Source organism: Equus quagga, chromosome 8 (genome assembly GCF_021613505.1).
Source record: "Equus quagga isolate Etosha38 chromosome 8, UCLA_HA_Equagga_1.0, whole genome shotgun sequence".
NCBI classification, from domain to species: domain Eukaryota; kingdom Metazoa; phylum Chordata; class Mammalia; order Perissodactyla; family Equidae; genus Equus; species Equus quagga.
This window is the reverse complement of record NC_060274.1, coordinates 108,619,985-108,643,163: the sequence shown is the minus strand read 5'-3', so window position 1 is coordinate 108,643,163 and position 23,179 is coordinate 108,619,985. Positions and strand designations below refer to the sequence as shown.

General features: G+C 38.5%; 1 protein-coding gene across 12 annotated transcripts in view; it reads right to left on the bottom strand.

The window, feature by feature from the left end:
• The window catches only part of AHCYL2 (adenosylhomocysteinase like 2), a 167,894-nt gene that overhangs the window by 50,571 nt on the left and 94,144 nt on the right, over positions 1 to 23,179 (bottom strand). For 2 of the 12 annotated variants that reach the window (XM_046669307.1, XM_046669310.1), the window contains exon 1: positions 6,948 to 7,090. The exons of 5 other annotated variants lie outside the window; for them this stretch is intronic. In XM_046669307.1, the coding sequence (XP_046525263.1) occupies positions 6,948 to 7,004 (57 nt within the window). In that variant the 5' untranslated portion in view covers positions 7,005 to 7,090. Of the gene's footprint in view, position 1; positions 189 to 3,162; positions 3,235 to 6,947; positions 7,091 to 23,179 lie in introns of those variants that run through there. 5 more of the 12 variants (XM_046669306.1, XM_046669309.1, XM_046669312.1 and 2 more) reach the window with 4 other exon arrangements.

Sequence of the window (23,179 nt, the reverse complement as noted above, 5' to 3'; positions counted from 1 at the left end):
CCTGGGCTTTAATCCCAGAGTTGTCATTGACAATGTATTTCTTCTTGCTGCTCAGCATAGTGACATTACCAGCCCTACTGCCACCTCTCCGGTCCAGGGACCCTTGTGGCAAGGCCTTTAAACTTTCCTCATCAGCAATTCTGTTGGCTCTGGTTTCAGCTGGCTTTTTTTTTTTTTGGTAGGGAGGCTACCCTTCCCTGGAATCCCTGAAGCAGCTCCAACAACCCCTCCAGCAACAGAGCCCAGTTTAATAAGGCATTTCTGTTAGTGGCTCATCAGCCATTCCTAATTCTGGTGGCTGCTTTGCTTTTATTATTTTTTTTCCTAAACACCTAATTACATGGATCCTCTGACCTCTAAACCTTAACAAGTCCCTTGACAAGGCCCAACTTGCATGCGCATAACAATAGCTTATTTATATAACCAGTGCACTTTTTGGCCTGCTATAATTAACTTGCTAATTAGGTTCCTTTTTAACCTTACCTCCTCCTTTTCCTTGTCAGATGATTTTAGTTAACCTAGTCTCATTAGAAAAAAATTAACTACAGAGCCACAACAACAGTGAGGGAATTTATTAAGACTGAAAAAAAGAAAAAAATAATGGTGCCAAGTGCTTAGGCAGTCCCTACCCTACACTGTGTCCTTGGGTTAGTCAGACTGGGGACACTGGTTCAGCTCTGTCACCAAGGAAATCAACTTAGTCTGTTGCTTTACTCTTAATTGTGCATCTTTTATACAGGTTTGATATTCGTTTCTAGTTCTATCTCAAGATTGTTGCTGACTAGGTATTGAGTGACTGTGCTTTTTTCAAAAAAGTTTTTCAAAACCTGTGTTTTGCAGAAAGTGTGACTACAAAGGGGAGTTTCCTAGTTCCTCACGAGTCCCGAGAATTGCAAGGACCTTGTTACATATCAAATAATGAGTCAAATGAAAGAGCAAAGAATAAAATTATTTATTTATTGATTCCTGAAAGGGACCCAGTGAGTAGGAAAGCTACATTCAACTATCTGTTACAGAGACAGGGCTGGGAATGTGATTCAAATTCTTCCTAAAAAAAGAGACTGCTTGCTGAGCACAAGAAAGAACATAAAATGCTAGATTCTTTTTTAGGATAATCTTTATTTGGAGAGAAAAGGTCTCTAGAAGAACACAATAAGGGGACGAGAATTAATATTTATTAAGCGCCTATAATGCACAGCCCTGTGTATACGTTGCTTCTATTAACCAGTATAAGAATCTTAAAAAGTAGGCATTATTATCCCCATTTGACAAATGAGGAAAGTGCAGCTCTGAAAGGACAAATAATGTGCCTGAGGTCTCACAGCAAATAAGTGACAGCACTAGAATTCCAGCCTGTGTTTATGTCAGAGCCGAAGCTCTTTCCACTATACCACACTTATGATATTAATCAGAAGACCAAAAACTCCTCTGTCCTAATTTTAGGTACACTAGTCCCACCTCATTCTTCTTAATTTATCTTTAATTTATTTAACTTAAAATTACTCTCTAAATTTACTTTGTTACCAGGTTGGGTCTCAGAAATGACATCACCCTAGATGATGTTGGGCCCCTGATCAAACCACAATTCTGAAATGGCTAATTATATAAGAATTAGAAATCTAACAGCCCTTTAATTGGCAACTTTTTCCAATACCACTACCAAAAATTGAAAAGGACTCAAATATTGATGTTCACTATAACCCATGACAATCCTAATCTCTTACTTCATAATTTCATGAAATGAGACAGACTAATCTTTTTCTGCTTGCGTGATGAATCTCTAAACTTCTGCTGTTCCTAACCAAGGATGTTCACCCTTGTACACTCTCAGCTGGTCTTTCTCACTCAGGTGATAAGGAACTTCTTGGTCCAATGGCTTAAGTCACTGGACCTCAGCCAGAAGGAGCTGCAGGTCTGTACCAAATAAAATCAGAAGACATTTTAGGATACTATTATTGATAGGAAAAGCCCTAACAGTTAACAAATTTATCTAATAAAAGAGTTATCAAACTTTACGTGCATCAGAATCATCGGGAGAGCTTATCACACATTGCTGGGCCCCACCCCCAGAGTTTCTGATTTAGTAAACCTGGGTGGGGCCCAAGATTTTGCATTTCTAACAAGTTCCCAGGTGATGCTGACGCTGGTGGTCTGGGGACCACACTTTGAGAACCACTTATGTAACACTTTCTTCAAGTATGAATAAAGCAGCCCTAATTCTCTCCACTCTTTCCTTAGCCAAACATTTTATACTATCTGTGGCTACAACCATGGAGGTATATTCACAGGCAGAAAAGAAAAGGTTATTTGAAAGGTCAGAGAATAGATGAGGTGATCCTTTCTTATACTCAACCAAAGTATAAAGAGAACTGGGTTTAACTCTGATTTCCACAACTTAAGGCTCTTAAGACTAGATGGCTAATACATTAAGAAAAATTGGACTCATGGAGAGGACAGAAGATCTATTTACCCTAAAGAAGATCAGGCCAAAAGAAACCAATTAAATCCTTTTCAAGTACATAAAGTAGTACAACAAAGGATGATGATTGGAGGTACTCTCTCTCTGTATGTCTATTTCTTTTTTTTTCTTCTTCTCCTCCCCAAAGCCTCCCAGTACATAGTTGTATATTCTAGTTGTAGGTTCTTCTGGTTCTGCTATGTGGGACACCGCCTCAGCATGACTTGATGAGCAGTGCTAGGTCCGTGCCCAGGATCCAAACCAGCAAAACCCTGGGCCACCAAAGGGGAGCACATGAACTTAACCACTCGACCCCGGGGCTGGACCCTATGTCTATTTCTTAACATTTCCATCACATAACAATCTGTAATCCTCATTTATAAAATGGGGACAATAATATCTACTTTGCCTATCTCAAATGTGTGCTGAGAAAATAATGTATGTGAAAAGGTTTTAAAGACTACATAACAATACACAAGTATAAAATACTAACACTTCTTTTTAGAAGGTCAAAAGTTCTTCATCTAGCGTCCATGGACATCTAGACCTCCTTAAAACAGAATGCAAAAATTTTGTGTATGAGTCTATTTTCCTGGGGAAAGGGCCCATCGTCTTCATCAGTTTCTCAAATGGGTTTCTGCTTTAAGTGTCAATCCTGACCCAGAGTTATAGTCACGCTATCTCTACCACCATTTATCAGATACCTTAAAGGTTTCTGTCTCACTTCCAAGTAGATATGGTTCAAGCATTCTTAGAGACATCTCTCCCTTCTGAGTCAAATGAGCCGCTTGAACAAATTCTTCACCTATAAAAAGGATTACTTCTAGCCAAAAGAAAATCGGGTAACCAGCTGGCTAAGTACTCAAGAAAATCAATCAGATTTCCTGTGGAAAATTACCAAGTACTGCACAGAGCTTGGGTGGGAGGAGGAAATATTAAAATATAGGAACTTAAAAAAAGGTTACTGCTGATCTCCACGCACATAAGAGGAGGTATTTCACCTACAAGTAAGGACTCAAGATTTCTCAGGGGAAGTAAAAACCTATTAATAAGGAAAATCTTTAAAAGGATGTGTTCCCCAACCTTTTAGCAATAAGACTGCCTAAACAAGGCTAAGAAAATACTTCAAATGAAAATAGCTGTGGAGCAGAGGCTCCAGCAGAAGTTTTCCAGTGACTGATTGAATATTAACTTGGAGGTCTACCTTGTCAATCCTCGAGATTGGGGTTCTTCAGACTTCATCCGGTTTATTTCCCTGCTTGGAATCAGAGATGTGAGTACTGTCCCTGCTGTCTGTGGTCTGAGTCCTAGTCTCTGAGGGGTATGCAAGTCCCTTTTTGCTGATCATTAACAAAATGGGAAGTGTTAGAATGTACCTTCCCTGCTAAATTTTCCTCCTGAAAGAAGATCTGAGAGCCTTCTCATATTTCCTCTGGAGGCAAGGACAGTCTCAGTGGAAGTTTCATTATATTAATATGTAAACTGGAACATAAGTCAGATATTTGCTAAAGCTTTCTTAAATTGAAATTTTGGCCCAACATGGGAGCTGGCTGTAGAGTTTGCTCTTGGGAATTAAAATGCACTAACATTTCACAGGTAAGATCTGGAAATCTATAGGCAATACACTAGAGGGTGCTCAGTGGCTCTCTTTGCTGGCTAAGTGGATATCAATGGCAACCTAATGAAGCACTTCCAGACCAGGTCAGAAATCAATGACTTATGTGGTACCTGAAAGAAAGGATCAAGAGTTAGTCTTTGGCAAGGAAAAGACAGCAGATGAAAAGGCCTTCCCTACAGTTCTCGCTGCTGTTAAAAAATATACTGGAGCCGGCTCTGTGACCAAGTTGTTAATTTCATGTGCTCCACTTTGGCACCCCAGGGATTCACCAGTTTGGATCCTGGGTGTGGATCTAGCACCACTCATCAAGCAATGATAAGGTGGCGTTCCACATGCCACAACTAGAAGGACCCACAACTAAAATATACACCTATGTACTGGGGGACTTTGGGGAGAAGAAGGAAAAATAAAAAATAAAATCTACTGATAAAAGGTATTTTCCTGGTTTTTGAGAAAGAAGGGCCAAGAAATCACCAAATAAGAGAAATGCCATATTGAAAACAAAGCAAAGCTGTGCTTTAATAAAGAATGTTTTCTAAAAGCTGGGAAGTCCTAGGTCATATCCCTTAAGCAACATCACACTAACTCCTTTAGGACAGTTTTTGTGTTTTTGTTTTGTTTCTGCTTAGTTTTGTTTTTGTTGTCGTTGTTGGGGTTTTTTGGTGAAGAAACTTGTTACTGAGCTAACATCTATGCCAATCTTCCTCTATTTTGTATGTGGGATGCCACCACAGCATGGCTTGATGAGCAGCATGTAGGTCCATACCCGGGATCTGAACCCTCTAACCCAGGGCCGCCGAAGCGGAGCGCATGAACTTAACCACTATGCCACTGGGCCAGCCCCTAGGACAGTTTTCTTGTTCACACAAATAAAAAGAAGGTAAGGAGGTAAAAGCTCAGTAGGAGTTCCTCTTGAGAGGATGTGCTCAGCAAGTAAGACAGTGAGGACTACTACTTATGAGAATAAGCGTTACTATAAACTCTTATTGATTCTGAGTTGACCACACTAATATTCGGTGGAATTCTTCTGCAATATTCCTTTATAGAAGTACCAAAGTTTAATATCTTAATGTGGTCCCTCCCCTGAGAAAACCAAAATTTTTGATCCTACTTCTTGATATTAGTGAGTGGTTGGAGATTTAAAAACCCAACTAGAATTATTATATGAATCCTTTCCGTTAATTCTATAACATTACATTTTCTGAAATAAACCTGTGGATGGGTAGGATTTTTTTCCATCAAATGTTTTCAAACTCATCAAAAAGTTCTGAAACAACATTAAGAACAACAACAGCAATAACCTCAACGAAAATAATAAACAGTTGTGATAAGAGTTGAAATGTAGGCTCCTCAGTTTGTTAGGACTACTATAGGATCAATCTCATTATTGATGGTTATTTCTTTAAATCCATAATTCCATAAACATGAAAAGAACTTGGAATGCGTTGTATATAGTCTAACCAGTTTTCCATAGAGAAATATACACATACATTAGTCCCCTCTTATCTGCAGTTTCACTTTCCACAATTTCAGTTACCCGCGGTCAACTGCAGTCCAAATATTAAGTGAAAAATTCCAGAAATAAACAATTCATGTTTTAAATTGTGCGCCAATCTGAGAAGCATGATGAAATCTCGCACCATCCCACTCCCTCCCTCCAGGATACTCACACTATATAAGATACTGGCCCATTAGTCACTTAGTAGCCATCTTGGTTATCAGATCGATTGTGTTAGTATCACAGTGCTTGTGTTGAAGTAATCCTTATTTTACTTAACAGTGGCCCCAAAGTACACGAGTAGTAATGCTGGCAATTCTGACATGCCAAAGAGAAGCCGTAAAGTGCTTCCTTTAAGTGAAAAAGATGAAAGTTCTCAACTTAATAAGGAAAGAAAAAAATCCTATGCTGAGATTGCTAAGATCTATGGTAACTTTTATTACAGTATATTGTTACAATTTTTCTATTTTATTGTTAGCTATTGTTGTTGATCTCTTACTGCCCCTAATTTATAAATTAAATTTTATCATAGATATGTATGCATGTAAAGGAAGAAACATAGTACATATAGGGTTCAGTACTATCTGCAGTTTCCCTCATCCACTGGTGCTCTTGGGATGTGTCTCCCATGCATAAGGGGGGATGACTGTAAACAAAAAACACAAACCAGTATAGACTGTAAGAAATCAGGCTAAATCTAGGAGAAACCACAGTTAGGAACAGAAGGATGGTTGCTGTTTTTAAATCATAAGATGAATTAGGTTTTATGTGCTAGTTCTTATCAATAAATAAATCCTTATTACCATTATATTAAAAGTATTTATCAGGTAAATATGGTATTTTGAAGAACGGTGCCAAAAGAGCTATAGTTCCTGCTGTTTAGACACATACATCTAAAGAACAGTCGGGGAAAGTTTTGACTGGGGGTAAAAAAAAGGGCAGGTAGGGGAGAAACACTTTTTAGAGACTTGAAAGAGCACCATTTCTATAAATTGTGGGGGGTTTTTCACTATTCTTTTTCTTTACCCCCATGAGAAATAAACTAAGCATCGGCTTGCAAATAGATTGCAAAGCACTCACAGGATAACACAATGTAGGCAGTACACCAGCAGCAATAGGGAAGCTCCAGCCCAGACAACCAGGCAATAAGCTGCCTCTGGCCAGGCAGCTCTCAGATCTTCCCCAGCTTCACTCGTAATTAAGAAACAGGGGTGACCCAAGACATAAGAACTCATCAGAAATTAGAGTAATAACTGTTTTCCCAGCCACAGATCTTGGCAGGGACTTTTCACAGGTGATCCCTGTCACCTGTCAGAAATGGTTGCCTCATTATCAAGAAACAGAAGGAAAAGCAAAGAGACCAAAGAACTCACCATCCACTCAGGCACGTGAAAAGCTGAGGTGCCCTCATTACTGTCCCACTTCTCCATAGCGCAGGCTTCTGTAATATATGTCCTGAAGCAAAAGGGAAACCTGGTTTGGAAATGCCAGGGTTTTTTGAGTGCCCAAAAGCAGAACCAAACCTAGTGATTCAGAAGTTCACAATGCCTAGCAGAAGCTGCATCCCCTTTTACAGAGGTTTCCTATTCAAATCAACATCATTAGTCGACTGCCTGACAAGTCCCTTACTGGCCAGCTTCAAACCTCTGCTTCTGATTCAAAATCAGAGCTGATGCAAGGTCCTGCACCCAGGCACTCTCTTTAACACTAACCAAACACTCTACCCCCACTTCCCCAGTGGGGACTTTCAGCAGCAATAGTCATGCTTCCTCTCTTTTCCTGTGTGTAAGGCACTTGTTAATTTTTCTCCTGCCCCTCAGAGGATGCGTCACTGGAAGTGCTGATACCAAGATCAATAAGGATGGAGGTCAAGAAGGCACTCCCATTTCTCAAGAGTTGCTTGATTTGGATCAGTACAGTAAACAGGCGTTTCCTTGAAATCAAAAGTTCCTTATGGCTTTCAAGTTTAAACAACTATGCAGAAACTCCCCATCTGTTCACACTAGGGGTCTGGCACCAAACTAAGGCATATCTCAAGTTAAATTTTTATTGCATGGGAGATTTGGATGGAGCCAGGGAAGATCTCTTGCAAAATCAGAACTCCTTAGAAAATCTGAAGAAAGTTCTGGGACCACAACTCCCTCTACTGGCTCCCTGTGTGTACATGAAAGTCTAAGAGCCTTCAAGCAGCAGAAATAATATAGGTGCCAACTGTAAATTAGCTGCTTCCCTAAGGCTAGTCAGGAGCTACCACAGTGTAGGTTTAGAGGAAGCCAGGGTTTTCTCAATCAAGACTAGTGCTGCCTCAAAGTCCCTATCCAATGCTGGTTTTTACTCAATAGGTCCAGTTTCAGGAAGAAACAGGATGCCAACACAGTAGCTCTATACACTATCACCTTAAGGGACCTCAGAAGCTGTTTCCTCTCTATGTCCCCATACCAACTCCTTCCTCTCTGCACACTTAATAAGTGTGGAAATAAGACAAAACTAGAAAAAGAGGTGACCTAACCTATTTTACCTGCTTAGTTCATTCCTAGAGCATATTACCCAATTAGAGTACTGTAGATTTCAGAAACAAAAGAAGCCCAACAAGATATGCCTGCTTTGGTCCCCTTCAAAGGACTCTTAACAGTGTTAATTCCCATTGCAGAGGATAATTTCTTTGGAGCTGATAGTCATAGTATTATAATTAGGATTATAGATTCATTGCCCTTTAGGGCCTTGCCTTCACTGGTTAAGAGAATGGTCCTTTGGATGTGGAATGGAGGAGAGGGAGGTAATGTCTAGGGGAAGAGGTATTGTAAGATGCCCAAGAGGGCAGAATTCAAATGACTGACCTGGAAGTCTAGACTAGAGAGAAAGACAAGTGAAAACAGAAGGGGACTGTTGGACCAGGTGAATGTGGAGGTATCAAAGGATTAGAGATCACAGGGCAGGTGGAGATCAGATGCAATAAGAAGAGAGAACAGCAGAGGTGGAAATAAAGGAAGCTGTGGTCACAGAGGAGCTATGGAGGGAAGCAATTTTGAGTGATGACAAGACACAGAAAGTTGATGAAATGCAGGGGTGATAAGGCCCTCTGAGGTCAGGGTGCCAATTTTGATAAAGCCTTAGCTCTGAACAAGCTCCAGTTATTGTCCTCTGGTCTTTTAATCCAAACTTCCTAATAAAATGAGAAGTTATATCTGCTGCCTAAATTTCCAATGGTATCTTTCATCTGTGGTTTAAAGGCAACGTATCTAAAATCAAAATGATTTCTTCACCTTTCCTTTCTCCCTACCCTCCAAACCACAGTTTCTTCTCACTTTTCTACCTCTGTTCCCTCAACGACAGAAAACTTCAGTCATCTTTGACTTCCCCCTTTTCCCTCGTCCCCAGAACAACCAGTTGCCAATTATTTTTGAGCCCTCCTCTACCAAGCCTCTCATCTATCCCTCGCTGTCCATTTTCACTGCCTCCTAAAAATCCTCTATAAACCCTTTCCAGGAGGATCTTCTGCTACATATCCTTATATATACTCTGTCCCCAGGTAAGCAGTATTACTGCCTATTTCCTGAACGTGAAGACCACACAGCACAGCAGCAAAGAGTAGTGGTTTTGGAATAAAACAGACCTGGGTTACAATCCTGGCTCTGCCACTTAGTTATTAACCTCTCTATCCCTCCCATTTTCTAATCTGTACAGTGGAAATAATAATAGCCATCTCACAGGATTGATGCAAGGATTTAAAAAGTGTGCATACACTAAATACTTCATAAATGGTAGCTCTTACTTATGTCATTATGCTGTGTCCTCTTCTACCTCAAGGCTTTTGCTCATGCCATCTTCTCACGTTGAAATGCATTTGTTCTGCCTTCACTTTCATCATCTTCATTTATTCAAATTCTTCAAGGTTCAGCTCAAATGATAATTCTGCCATGGAATCTAACCTAAAAACAGGAATGTCCCTTTCCTCTACTATTGTTCTTTGGTCACATCACTATTTTCACCCCTCCACAAATTATAGCTACTGTGTACAGATGTTAGATTCCAGGCTCTTCAGGGGTTGAGCCAGCTTCTATTTGCCTACAGTGCATAGCATACAGTAAAGGCTTAAGAAATTGTCAAATTTTCTATGCTGTATGTATACCTTATAGTACTCCGGAGGTAACTTGCATAGTCAATGTGTTCAATATATTTATGTCCATTTTATAGGATTTGGAACATTATTTTATATATACAGAGGCTTAGATCTATTACTGACCACAACTATGACTTATTTGTGGTGAGTTCTTAGTAGGGTTTTAATCCTTAATTATAATATTACGTCAGCAGGAATATATAATCCACTTTCCATTGCTTGATCTGCATCAATTATAACCCATTATGATCTGTATCATAATGAAGCTTTTAGGAATAAATCAAGGCCAAAAGACTATTTTACTGCTAGAATGGAGCCCAACTCTTAAAATATTTCAATGATCAGCAAATCACTAGATTATTGGTGCTCCTGTTGATGTTTTCTACGCAATCACTTATTAAATAAATGGAAGATGATTTGCCTCATGGTGGTGTCAAAACATGGAAGAAAATGACTTCAAAAGAAGACAGTAATGGGAATAAAAGAATAAACACATGTAAAATACACCATTTTGGCAGGCAAAACTAAATGTCATTTTACTTGTGTTATGTTTTTTTTGTTTTTTTTAATGTAGGTTTTAACCAAAATGGACTTCATTTGAAAACTGCAATCTCACTACATCTTTCTATAATGACTCTGAAACAAAAATAAAACAGCAGTTATTACATTTGGTCTATTAACTGAATGGGACTGTATAAGCAATAAGGTATAGGTGTTGTTTTCAATCTAATTTCATTTTACCATAATGTGCCTTAGAAGATATACCTATGGCAAGGGCAGGAGTGAGACCACTGCAAACAATTATCTATAATAGTCACTCTTAACATTTCAGTGAGGAGTTTGCAACTTCTGAAGAAAGTTACACAAACTGCACCCACTCCTACAGCCTTTAAGCTTCACAAGAATTGACCAAGTGTGTAAAAAGCTCAAAAGAATCTCATTTTTCACTCCAAGAAGAAGAACAACTCGAAGCTCTATGTGCCAGTCGTGTCCCTACCAGTGGGGACTTAATGGTAGTATCACCATTAACGAGGGCAAGCTGGATGACCTGCCAGCGTGAGTAAGTGCTAGGAGCTAGAGCAGAAAGGAAAGAAGTTAATATTTCCAGGGGTCAAAGTCAAAAAGAACCAGGCAGTGGTGAAGAAGTAACTACAATGGCAAAACAGTTTTAACAGGAGGTGATCAATCTATAACCTGGTGAGTCATAAGGCACAGGGCAAAAAAACACAAGAATGTCACCCTGTCCTCTATATTCTTGGTTTGTCACTTGATTTTACTAGACTTTGGCAAGTCACCTAATTACTCTCTTCTTCAGTTTCCTTATTATAAAATGAGGGGGAGGTAGGTAAGAGTGGACTGTGGAAGGTTAGAACTGGTTCCTTCTAGTTCTGACATTCAGTATTTTCTAATCCACCTGGATTCTCTGAGGTTATAAGAAAAAGCAATAACTACTCCTTAGTCACCTAAGTTACAGCTTATTGTAGAGGCCAAGGTTCCTAATCACCTGAGTTCAAAGTTCCATCTGGTCGATTATGTGGATGGCTGGAATTGCTAGGCCTTAAATTTCCCTTCCCCTTCAATCTTGAAATGCCAATGCTACCAGAGCAACTGGAATTGTTAAACCCTCCCCCTACCCGGCAACCTTAATATTAGGCATCCTAACTTTCAGTTCCTCAGTGATCTTAAGACTCATATCCCACAGGTATTTCAAACTCAACATGGAGATATCATCATTACCGGTAAAGGATAGTATAGGCTTTAGAGTTGGATAGGCTTGGGTTTGAAGGCTAGCTCCATCACTTACTAGCTGTGTAACTCTAGGTAAGCTATGTAACTTTTTGAGCCTTTACTTCCTCATGCAAAATACAGAATAATAACTTCTTCACATTGATGTTATAAAGATTAAATAATACATATAAATACATATAAAGCACTTAGCATAGTGCCAGGAAGCTATTTTGTCCAAAACTAGACACAGCATAGTAGTACCAGACTGTCTGGTTTAAATCTTGACTCACCACTTACTAACTATGTAACCTTAGGCAAATTACTTATCCTCCCTGTGCCTCAGTTTTCTCATCTGTCAAATGGGGATATTAAGAGTATCTATCTTGTAGGATTGCAGAGAGGATCAAATAAATTAATATACATACTTAGAACAGTGCTATTTAAAATTTACTATTATTGATATTACATATAACATGTACATCCCCCAACACACTCAAATTCATCTTCTCTTCTTGAATGGTGAATTCATTCATTCAATCAAACCACAAATATTTACTGGGTGCCTATCTTGTTGTGCCAGGCAGCATAGAAAGGCAGTCCCTGTCCTCATGGTGCTTAGGGTCTAGGCAAAGAGACAGGCAATTAAATAATTACAACAAAAGTGTGAAAAATGATAATGTAAGTACAGGCTACTATGGGAGTATGTGGCAAGAGCACCAGTCATGTGGCATTAGAGAAGCTCTATGTAAGCTGAAAAGTCAAGGATGAGTAAGGGGTACCTTGGTGAGGAGGAGGATTGAGAAGAGGATTCCAAATAAAAAGAAGATGCACTCGATCTCTTGCATTCTGTCCCTTCTTCATACCAGCTGTCTAAGGCCTGACCATCATCATATACACCTAAATCAGTGCTTCTTAACTTGAATGTGCATGCAAATTATTTTGAGATCTTACTAAAATGCTGATTCTGATTTAGTAAGTCTGGAACAGGTCACAAGATTCTACATTTTAACAGCTCTCAGAGGATGCCAATACTGCTGGGATTATGCTTTGACAAGGGCCTAGATAATTCCATCCCTCTAATAGCCTACTTCAGTCTGTTAAATTTAACTTATACTTGATTATCATTAGCATTATCACTTTAAAATCTGATCACATCATTTTCTTGCTCATAATGCCTCAATAGCTCCCCACTGTCTTCAAAATAAAATCCAAACTCCTTAGCATGACACACAAGACCCTTCATGACTTAGCCTCTGCGTACCTCCTGAGCCTCAGCTCTCTGAATTTCCCCACATCCCCATTTTGAACACACACACACAAACACATCTTTCAAAATTTAGCTTAGCTGTAATTTCCTTTAGTACACATTTCCAGCTCCTGGTCTAGGTTAAGAATCAATTCTACAAGCTACTGAGTAATCCTCCATACCCATCTCTATCATAGCACATATCAATGTTGATACTATATCATTTGTCTGTTTCCACACTGGAACTGCAAGCAATTTGAGGGCAGAGATTATGTGTCTTATTCCTGTGTTACAAATGCCTAGCATGTAGTAAACAACCAATGAATATGTGCTGAACGAAAAAATGACTTAATCAAAGAACAGCTAGCTCAGAGTAAAGCCAAAAATGAGTAAAATATAGGACAGGCACCTGAAAGGTAAAAGGGAGGAAAAGGGAATCAGGTGTGAGTAAGAACTGAAAAAACTATAAATAGAAACATCACTATAACAAAATTATGCCTAGTACAGCTAAATGTACCTCCTTGCCACAGACTAATCCAATTCTCAGGTAAACAGTTAAGCAATACGGAGACTAAAGTACACTAAAAGCAGGCACCGAGCCACATTTTGCACTCTCTGGTAAGTCCTCTAGAATCTGGGAGTGGAATGTGGACTTAAATCCTCAATATCTCTGACACAGCTAATAGAGCTCCACTTAGGTCAGAGTTCAGCTTGCTGCAGTTAGCGCCTCTAGCTAAAACTGTCCTCCAAGAGAGGTCAAGCTTAAACTTGAAAACAGTCAGAGTAAGAGCAGAGAATTTGATTCAGGGCCCTCAATTTTATCATAGAGTTGGGGGGGGGGGTGCTGTGGGAAGGGTATAGGGTAAAATAATGAAGCACAATGCTATTAAATAAATGTAGAATGTGGGCTTCTCACTGTATTCTTTTCTTAAAAATAATTTTTTATTGAAGCACAACCTACTATAAAAAAAGTACACAAATCAAAAAGTTACAGTTCAATAAAATTTCAAGTCAACACACCTATCCACTACCTAGACAAGGAAATAAAACCCTATTACTAGCACCCTAGAACCTTCCCTCATGTCCCCGTTCAGTCATTAACCTCACTCCTCCCTAAAGATAATCCTTATCTTGATTCCTATCTCCACTGATCAGTTTTGCCTATTTTTGAACCTGCTATAAATAGCATAAAAGATGTATTCTTTAAGTGTTCTTTTTCTGCTCAATATGTTTCTAAAAGTTATTTAAGTTTGTTGCGTTTAGCAGAAGTTCATTTATTTTCATTGCTGGAAAGTATCCCATTGCAGGAATATCCATAATTTATTGAATCCATTCTCCTGTTGAAGGTTGTTTTCAGTTTGGGGGCCATAAAAAATAACGTTGCTATGAATGTTCTTATATATGTCATATGGTACCCATATGAAAATATTTCTGTTGGATATATATCTAGCAGTTAAACTGCTGGGTTATAAGGTATGTAGATGTTCAGCTAGGTTGACAATGTCAAACAATTTTCCAAAGTATTTACACTAATTTATACTCCGAGGAGCAAGATAACACTGTCCCAGTTGCTTCATATCCTTTCCAGTGCTTAGTATTTTTGGTCTTTTTACCATGTTAGGCATTCTGGGTAAGGGTGTCACATTGTGATTTTAATCTGCATCTCACCACCACCACTACCATCACGACCACAACTGAGCACACTTTTTAAAAATGGATTTTATTGTATTGAGGCACATTTCCTCTATACTCACTTTGTTCAGTTTTTATCATGAATGGACGTTAAATTTTGTCAAATGCTTTTTCTGCGTCCACTGAGATGACCACATGATTTTATCCTTCATTTTATTAATGTGATGTACCACATTGATGGATTTGTGAATGGTGAACTATCCTTGTATCCCTGGAATAAATCCCACTTGATCACAGTGTATGATCTTTTTAATGTATTGTTGAATTCAGTTTGCTAACATTTTGTTGAGGATTTTTGCATCTATGTTCATCAGGGATAATGGCCTGTAACATTTTTGTGTGTGTGTAGCAAGATATACATAAGATTTGCCTTTTTAACCATTTTAAAATGTATAGTTCACTGGCATTGAGTACATTCACATTGCTGTGCAACCATTACCACCATCCACCTCTAGAACTTTTTCATTATCCCAAATTTAAACTCTATACCTATTGAACAATAACCCTCCATTTCCCCCTCCCTACCCCCGGTAATCACTATTCTACTTTCTGTCTCTGTGAATTTGACTATTCCAGGTACTTCACATAAGTGGAATCATACAATATTTGTCCTTTTGTGTCTGGTTTATTTCACTCAGTAGAATGTTTCTGAAGTCCATCCATGTTGTAGCATGTATCAGAATTTCATTCCTTTTTAAGGTTGAGTAATATTCCATTGTATGTATATACCCCCTTTTGTTTATCCATCCATCCATTCATGGACATTTGGGTTGTTTCCACCTTTGACTATTGTGAATAGTGCTGCTATGAGCATGAGTGTACAAATATCTCTCCGAGGCTCTACTTTCAATTCTTTTGGGCATATACCCAGAAGTGGAATTACTGAATCATATGGTAATTCTTTTTAATTTTTTGAGGAACCATCATACTGTTTTCTACAACAGCTGCGTTTTACATCCCCATCAGCAACGCACAAGGGTTCTAACTTGGACAAACTAGAACCCTTATGTAGTGCCAAGCACATTTTTATATGCTTACTGGCCATTTGATATCCTCTTATATGAAATGGACTTTCAAGTCTTTTACTCATTTTTCTGTTGGGGTGTCAATCTTTCCCTTATTGATCTGTATGAGTTACTTAGATATTCTGGTTATGAGTTCTTTGTGGTTATAAATCTTGCAAACATCTTCTCCCACTCTGTGGCTTGCTTTTCCACTCTTACCGTTGTCTTTTAAAAATACTTTTATTTTGAAATCATTTTAGACTTAAAGATAATTTGCAAAAATAATACAGACAGTTCCCATATACACTTCACTCAACTTCCTCTAATGTTAACATCTTGTGAAACCAGATTAATCATCAAAACTAAGAAATTAACACTGGTACACTACTATTAACTAAACTACATTACTTGGATTTCATAGGTTTTTCCACTAATGTCCTTTTTTAGTTCCAGGATCAAATCTAGGATCCCACACTGCATTTAGTTGTCATGTCTCCTTAGTCTCCTCCAGTTTATGATAGCTCCTCAGCCCTTCCTTGTCTTTCATGACCCTCACAATGGTAGTTGATTGAATCCTGCAATAAAGCTGTGCATTGACTAGACTAAAAAAACAAACGTGTATTACCTATTCATCTCTTTTTCTTAATTTTTTTCAGTTTTCTCCTCAGTTTTATTGAAATATAATTGACATATAACAATGTATTAGTTTAAGGTGTACAATATAATGATTTGGTATATGTATTTATTGTGAGATGATTGCCACAATAAGTTTAGTTAACATCCATCACCTTACAAAGTTACAATTTTTTTCTTGTGATGATGTTATCTATTCATCTCTTTTGATTAATTTTTGGTAGACTGGAAATACCAACTTTATATATTAATACAGATAATTTTAAAGATCAGCTAATTCAATTTTCTTATTTTAAGGATACAGAAATCAAGACCTAGAGAAGTTACTTAGCCAAAGTCTTACAGCACTCCTTTTCCCCATTGATTTCATTTGGAAGGTAATACTTTTCTTGTTTGTGAATTATGATAGACTTCTGTAGTGCTTAAATGCCTTAAGTGTTCAGAGACCCTCTCTTTTTTTTTAATTGAGGTAACACTGGTTTATAACATTATATAAATTTCAAATGTACATCATTATGTTTCTATTTCTGTGTAGATTACATCATATTTACCACCCAAAGACTAATTACCATCAATCACCATACACATGAGCCTAATCATCCCTTTTGCCCTCCTCCCTCCCTTCTTCCCCTCGGGTAACCACCAATCCAATCCAATCTCTGTCTCTATGTTTGTTTGTTGTTTTTATCTTCTATTTAGGAGTGAGATCATATGGTATTTGCCTTTCTCCCTCTGACTTATTTTACTTAGCTTAATACCCTCAAGGTCCACCCATGTTGAGAGACCATCTCCTCTTAATCAACATGAAGTAAGACGAAATAAGTTTCTCCATTTCCATTAAGAAATTAACAGTGCCAAAACAGCTCCTGAATTGCTGGTTTATTTTCTAATTTTTCTAAAACGAGGATGTATTGCTCTAGTAATAAGAGAAAAGAAATGCGTAGCAGACAGAATAATGGCCCCCAGACATGTTCATGTCCTAATCTCCAGAGCCTGTGAATACATAGCATAAGTAAGGCTGCAGATGGAATTAAGATTGCTAATTGGTTGACCTTGAGATAATCCTAAATTATCCAGGTGGGCACAATGTAATCAAAAGGTTCCTTATAATTGGAAGAAGGAGGCAGAAGAGTAACAACTTGAGAGAGATGTGAAGATGCTACACTGCTGGCTTTGAGGATGTAGGAACCGGCGACAAGCCAAGGAATGCCGGCTGCCTCTAGAAGCTGGAAACAGAAATATATCTAGAAGGTAAGGAAACAGATTCTCCTCTAGAGCCCCAAAGAAATGCAGCCCTGTTGACATCTTGATTTTAGTCTACTGAGACCCATTTTAGACTTCTGACCTCTAGAACTGTAAATTAATACATTTGTGTTATTTAAGCTATAGAAAATTAACAGAAGAAGGCTTTGAAATTTTAAGATGTGGGGAGATTAGGTGTTTGGTCTTAAATATCTCAATCATTTTCAGCTAACTACTCATGCATGCTCAGGTTAGGTTGGAAATGTTTCCATAAATTTTAAAACTCTGCACAATAAAATGACTAACATTTTACAAAGTGTTTGGGAATAAGATTTCATTTTTACCAAATCCTTGTTCTGTATGATTGGAGCACTGTCAACGAGAGAGTGGTAAGAGATGTGACTGAAGAGGTAGGCAGGGACTGATCACATATGGTTTGCAGGCCACAGAAAAGTTTTAATTTTATTCTAAGAATAATGGGAAACTACTAGAGATTTATGTTTTTAGAAGATCACCGTGACTGCTGTAAGGAGAAAAAACTGAATGAACATGAATGGAAATGAGAAGACTACTTAGCTTATTAAAATATGAGAGGTGATAGTAGCCTGGATTAGGATAATGGTAGTGAAAGGATTTAAGACATATGTTGAGGCCTGGCCCCATGGCCGAGTGGTTGAGTTCCCACGTTCCACTTTGGTGGCCCAGGGTTTCGTTGGTTCGGATCCTGGGCGTGGACCTAGCACCGCTCATCAGGCCATGCTGAGGCGGCGTCCCAGATGCCACAACTAGAGGGACCCACAACTAAAATATACAACTATGTACTGGGGGGATTTTGGGGAGAACAAGCAGGAGAAAAAAAAAAGACGTTTGCTGGTGGTTGGTTCAACAGGACTTGGTAATAGATTGAACGTGAAGGGTGAGGAAGATGTCAAGAATGACTATCAGGTTTCTGGCTCAAGCAACTGTTAAATAGGGATGCCACTGATTAAAATGGAGAACAGGGGAAAAATAGATGTGGGAAGAATATCAAGACTTCAGTTTTGGTCCTGTTAAGTTTGAGATGTCTAAGAGATATGCAAGCGGAATTGAAATAGCAACTGAATACAGAGTCTGGAGCTCAGAGGAAAGTCTAGGCTGAAAACATAAAATTAGGAGTTACTGATTTCATCCATTTCTATAATTTAAATCCCATGCATACACAGATATATAAAACCATGAGAATAGATAAAACTGCCAAGAGAGGGGAAAAAAGCAAGCAAACAAACAAACAGGATTCAAGTCTGAGCCCTGATCCATTATACAAGGTAGGAGAAGAAGAAAAGCTAGCAAGTGAAATTTGAAAAGCAACCACCAGAAAAGAAAGAGGAAAATCCAAAGAGAACAGTGTCACTGAAATCAAGAAAAGAGATTATTGCAAGAAGGAAAGAGTGGTCAGATATTTCAAACACTCCTGAGAAGTTTAATAAGATGGCAGTTGAAAATAATTATTAGGATTTGGCAACATGGAGGTTTTTGGTAACTTGGGAGTGATAGGGGTGAAAGCAGGATTAGGGAAAACTGAAGGATGACTAGGTGGTTAAAAGTAGGATAGACAGTTTGAACAGACAAGTCTTTTGAAAAACTGGGCTGTGAAGCAGAGCAGAAAGATATGGAAATAACTAAAGAGACATTACAAGTCAAAGGAAGTTTTGACTATTTGTATATGTGTGCTTTTTTTTTTCTGAGGAAGATTCACCCTGCACTAACATCTGCTGCCAATCTTCCTCTTTTTTTACATATGTGAGCCACCACCACAGCACAGCCACTGACAGATGAGTGCTGTAGGTCCAAGCCCGGAAACCGAACCCAGGCCACCAAAGCAGAGTGCATCAAACTTAACCACTAGGCCACTGGGGCTGGCTCATGTGTGCTTTTGTTTAACAAGATGGTTACTACAGCTTGACTGAACTCTGAAAGAAATGATCCAACAGAAGGGAGGATGAAAATGTGTGTGTGTGTGTGTTTAGAGGAGTAAACAGAGAAAGAGAGAGAGGTAAATGCAGTTGCCAGAAAAAATCCAGGATGCCCAGAGTTTCAGATAAACAAATAATTTTTCAGAATAAGTATGTCCCAAATACTGCATGGAACATGCTTATACTAAAAATTATTCACTGTTATCTGACTTCAAATTTAACTGCGTTCTGTGTTGTTGTTGTTTTTGCCAAGTCGGACAACCTTAGGAGCAAATCAAGAAGAAAAGTCTGAGAAGGTAAGCGAGACGGGGATCCAGGGCACAAGTGGAGAAATTGTTTTGTTAGGATTAGGAATACTTCTTTCTTTGATATAGAAAGGAAAAAGAAGGAATAGATATAGGCAGCTTTATAGATGGTGGTAATAAGATGAGGGAATTAACATCTAAGAGGCCTCCCAACAATGAATTATGACATAACATCAATTAAGTGGGGAGGGGAGGAAGGGCGGTAGGAGAATTAAAAAGAGTGAAGAGAAATGGTTTATAGTAATTTAAAAATAGACAACTAGCAGTCACTGAAAGTTTCTAAGTAGGGCAGTTCTTCTCTACAGAATGATATGACAAAAATACGCTTAGGAAAGATGCATTCAAAGAAGAATGTGGCTGAAGGAAATAGTAGCAACTTTAAGGTCAACCTTGAGATGGTTAAAGTCTAGATTTCTAGATTACAACTAAATGAAAAAGAAAGGACAAATTTGAGAAATAAAGGGAGAACTAGCAGGATCTAGACAAAGATCTGGATGCAGAGTTGAAGGAGAGAAAAGCTCATATTATTTATATATATATGTATGAGAAGCCATTTTCAACATAGCACATTCAAATTTCACGCATTCAGCTACTTACATCATTACTACTTTTGTGTTTGTGATAATAACCGTTATGATTATTTTTCCCTACCTGGCACTTTTGTATCAAAGAGTTCTAATTGCTTTCCAAAATCCTTTGTCTTTTCACCTTTCTCCATGAAAGTCAAATAGGAAATATTCTAATGAGTTCCAATGGAAATCAATCAACCATAACCATGATTAGGAAGCAGATATTTTTTACATCCAACGGCAGGATATTATATATTTAAAAGATTCCTAATAAGAAGCAAAAATTATCCTAGAATCTGAACATTAAAGAAAACCTATTAAGTGGATTGCCCCCTACCTCCTCCACATAACAAATAACCTAACGTCTAGCAGCCGATTTTTGGAAGTTGTGTTAATGAATGAGCTGATGTCTGTAAGATACTTTAAAGTCTTTGGGAAAAATATATAAAATACAGTAAATTCTCACTATTCGTAGTAGTTATGCTCTGTAAAGTCACCAAAAATACTGAATTAACCAATCCAGAAGAAATGTTCCTATGGGAAACTAGAGGGTTAGGCTCCTGTGAGCCTCTGATAACAACATTTTTGTCAAGTGATCAATAGATAACATTGTTTTATGTGTGTTTCTGTTAAAGACACCTTATTTAATATATATTGTTGATTCAATAATATTGATCTCACAGCCAACAGCACTATAACTCACAGCTGAATGAAGCTTATCTAACACACATACTTTCTCTATAAAACACATCCAGCTTTTTTTTTGTGCTTAGGAACACCAGTCAGCACTTCAGCACTACATTTGGGGGACGTTCTAAATAGTGAAATCACCAAGAAAAAGCATAAAAATGCAAAAAACATAACATTAAGACCGCAAATAGGACACTTGGATGAGAGTATGAGAGCTTAAACAAGAAGGCAGAGCACTGTTTTGTTTGACTTTAGCTGGGAACATACGTGAGGTGTTTCAAATTTTTTGCCACTTTGTGCATGTCCATGAATGACCACTGAAAACACCACAAGTATTGATTTTTGGGGTTACAAATAAATTTCAGCAAGTAGGCAAATTTGCAAATACAGAATCCTAGAATAAGGGGATCGACTGAGCTGTTGTGTTCACTTGCTCCAGATGATTCCTGGGCAAATTTGCTCTGATTTTTGAAGATTATGAGTTAATTCTTGCCTGCAGATGTTGTAAATACTTCCTGAGGACTATAAATCACCTCAATTTTACTTCTAAGTGCAGCTCTCTACAAGATAAAAATGCTCCAGTCAAATTATTCTGCCAAGTCTAGCAGCGACAGAGAAAGTAGAAGAGAATTCAATCTTCTTAAAGCAATACTGACATGGAGTGTTAACACGAGTCTATACCTGGTTGCAAAAGAAGGTTTCACACAATGAAGACTCATAAGAGGTCATACTCAGACATGCAAGACTACCACTACCAAATAGGCATGGCTATGCTTGGGCGACTCTGCTGCTGAAACCACCCAGGCACACAGATAGGTCAATACAACCTAGTAATTCTGCCATGTTCCCCTCCTCACCCCCTTTTTCCCACCTCTATACCAGCCGTCAAAAGTTCTCTACTCTTCTCAAATGTCCAACTATAACACCTAACCCTCATTCTCCGTGCATTACTTATACTTCTGTTTCACAGAGGAAATAAAACCATTAGATGGAAAGAAAATTTTCAACTTCTTGACACCAAAGCCTACAACTTTACCCACATCTATCTTGTCTCCCTCCTGTTTTAATGGAAGAGGATTCTCTCTTCCCATCTGTTATGGACTAAATTGTGGTCCCTAAAATTTATATGTTGAAGCCCTAACTCTGAATGCAGCTGTATTTGGAAATAGGGCCTTTAGGGAAGTAATTAAGGTTAAATGAGCTCACTAAGGGTGGGGTCCTAATCTCAATGGGATTACTGTCCTTATAAGAAGAGGAAGAGGTACCAGAGAGCACTCTCTGCAGCACACAGAGGAAAGGCCACGTGAGGATACAGGCAGAAGGCAATCATCTATAAACCATCTATAAATCAGAAAGAGAGGCATCACCAGAAACTAACCCTTATAGCGCCTTGATCTTGAGAACTAGCCACCAGAACTGTGAGAAAATAAATTTGTGTTGTTTAAGCCACTTAGTCTGTGGTATTTTGTTTGGGCAGCCTGAGTAGACTAATTTGTTAGTGCCATCGAGTTGATTCTGACTCCTGCGACCCTGTACACAGCAGAGCTGAACCCTGCCCGATCTTTTTTGTGCCATCTTCTCATCTTCCAGTGCTGTATCAGACAGTACTCTGCAGCTATTCATTCAGTTTTCACAGCCAATTTTTTCAGAAGTGGGTGGCCAGGTCCTTCTTCCTAGTCTATCTTAGTCTGAAAGCCCCAGTGAAATTTGTCCACCAAGGGTGACTCTACTGGTATTTGAAAAATAGGTGGCATAGCTTTCAGCATCACAGTAACACAGAGCTGCCGTAGTATGACAACCCACAGACGGATGGTATGGTTCCTGACAGAAAATGAACCCTGGCCGTGGTGGTGAGAGCTCCAACTCTTAACCATTAGACCACCAGGGCTGACTAATACACCGTCTCCAACCAGTGTGCTGGATCAAATAAATGTTCTCTCACCTTCTCAGAGACTGCTCTCTACCAATCATCCCCTCTCACTTGTGTCTCTTCAACCTTTCACCCTCTACTGACTTCTTCCCATCAGCAGAGAATATGTTCAGGTTTCTCCCAAGCCAAAAATAAATAAATCTTCACCTTCCTCTTTCAGCAACTGCTCTCTGTACTTAACTTCAGAGTGAAACTCCTTGGCTTTCTAAGCTCACTATCTCTCCAATTCTCTATTTTCCAATCACTTAATATTCTAAAATAAAAATTTATTTACATTTTTTACATTTAAGGATGAATTATTTGCTTTTAAGAAGAAGATCAGAAGACATTTTTTTCAACCAACATTCACATCATCTATATCTAAAGATGCTGAAAAAGATGTAACTAACATATCAAAGAGTTCTCTGACTCGTATAAGAATCTACTGCCAGGGGCTGGCCCTGTTGCTCAGTGGTTAAGTGCACACATTCCGCTTTGGCGGCCAGGGGTTTGCC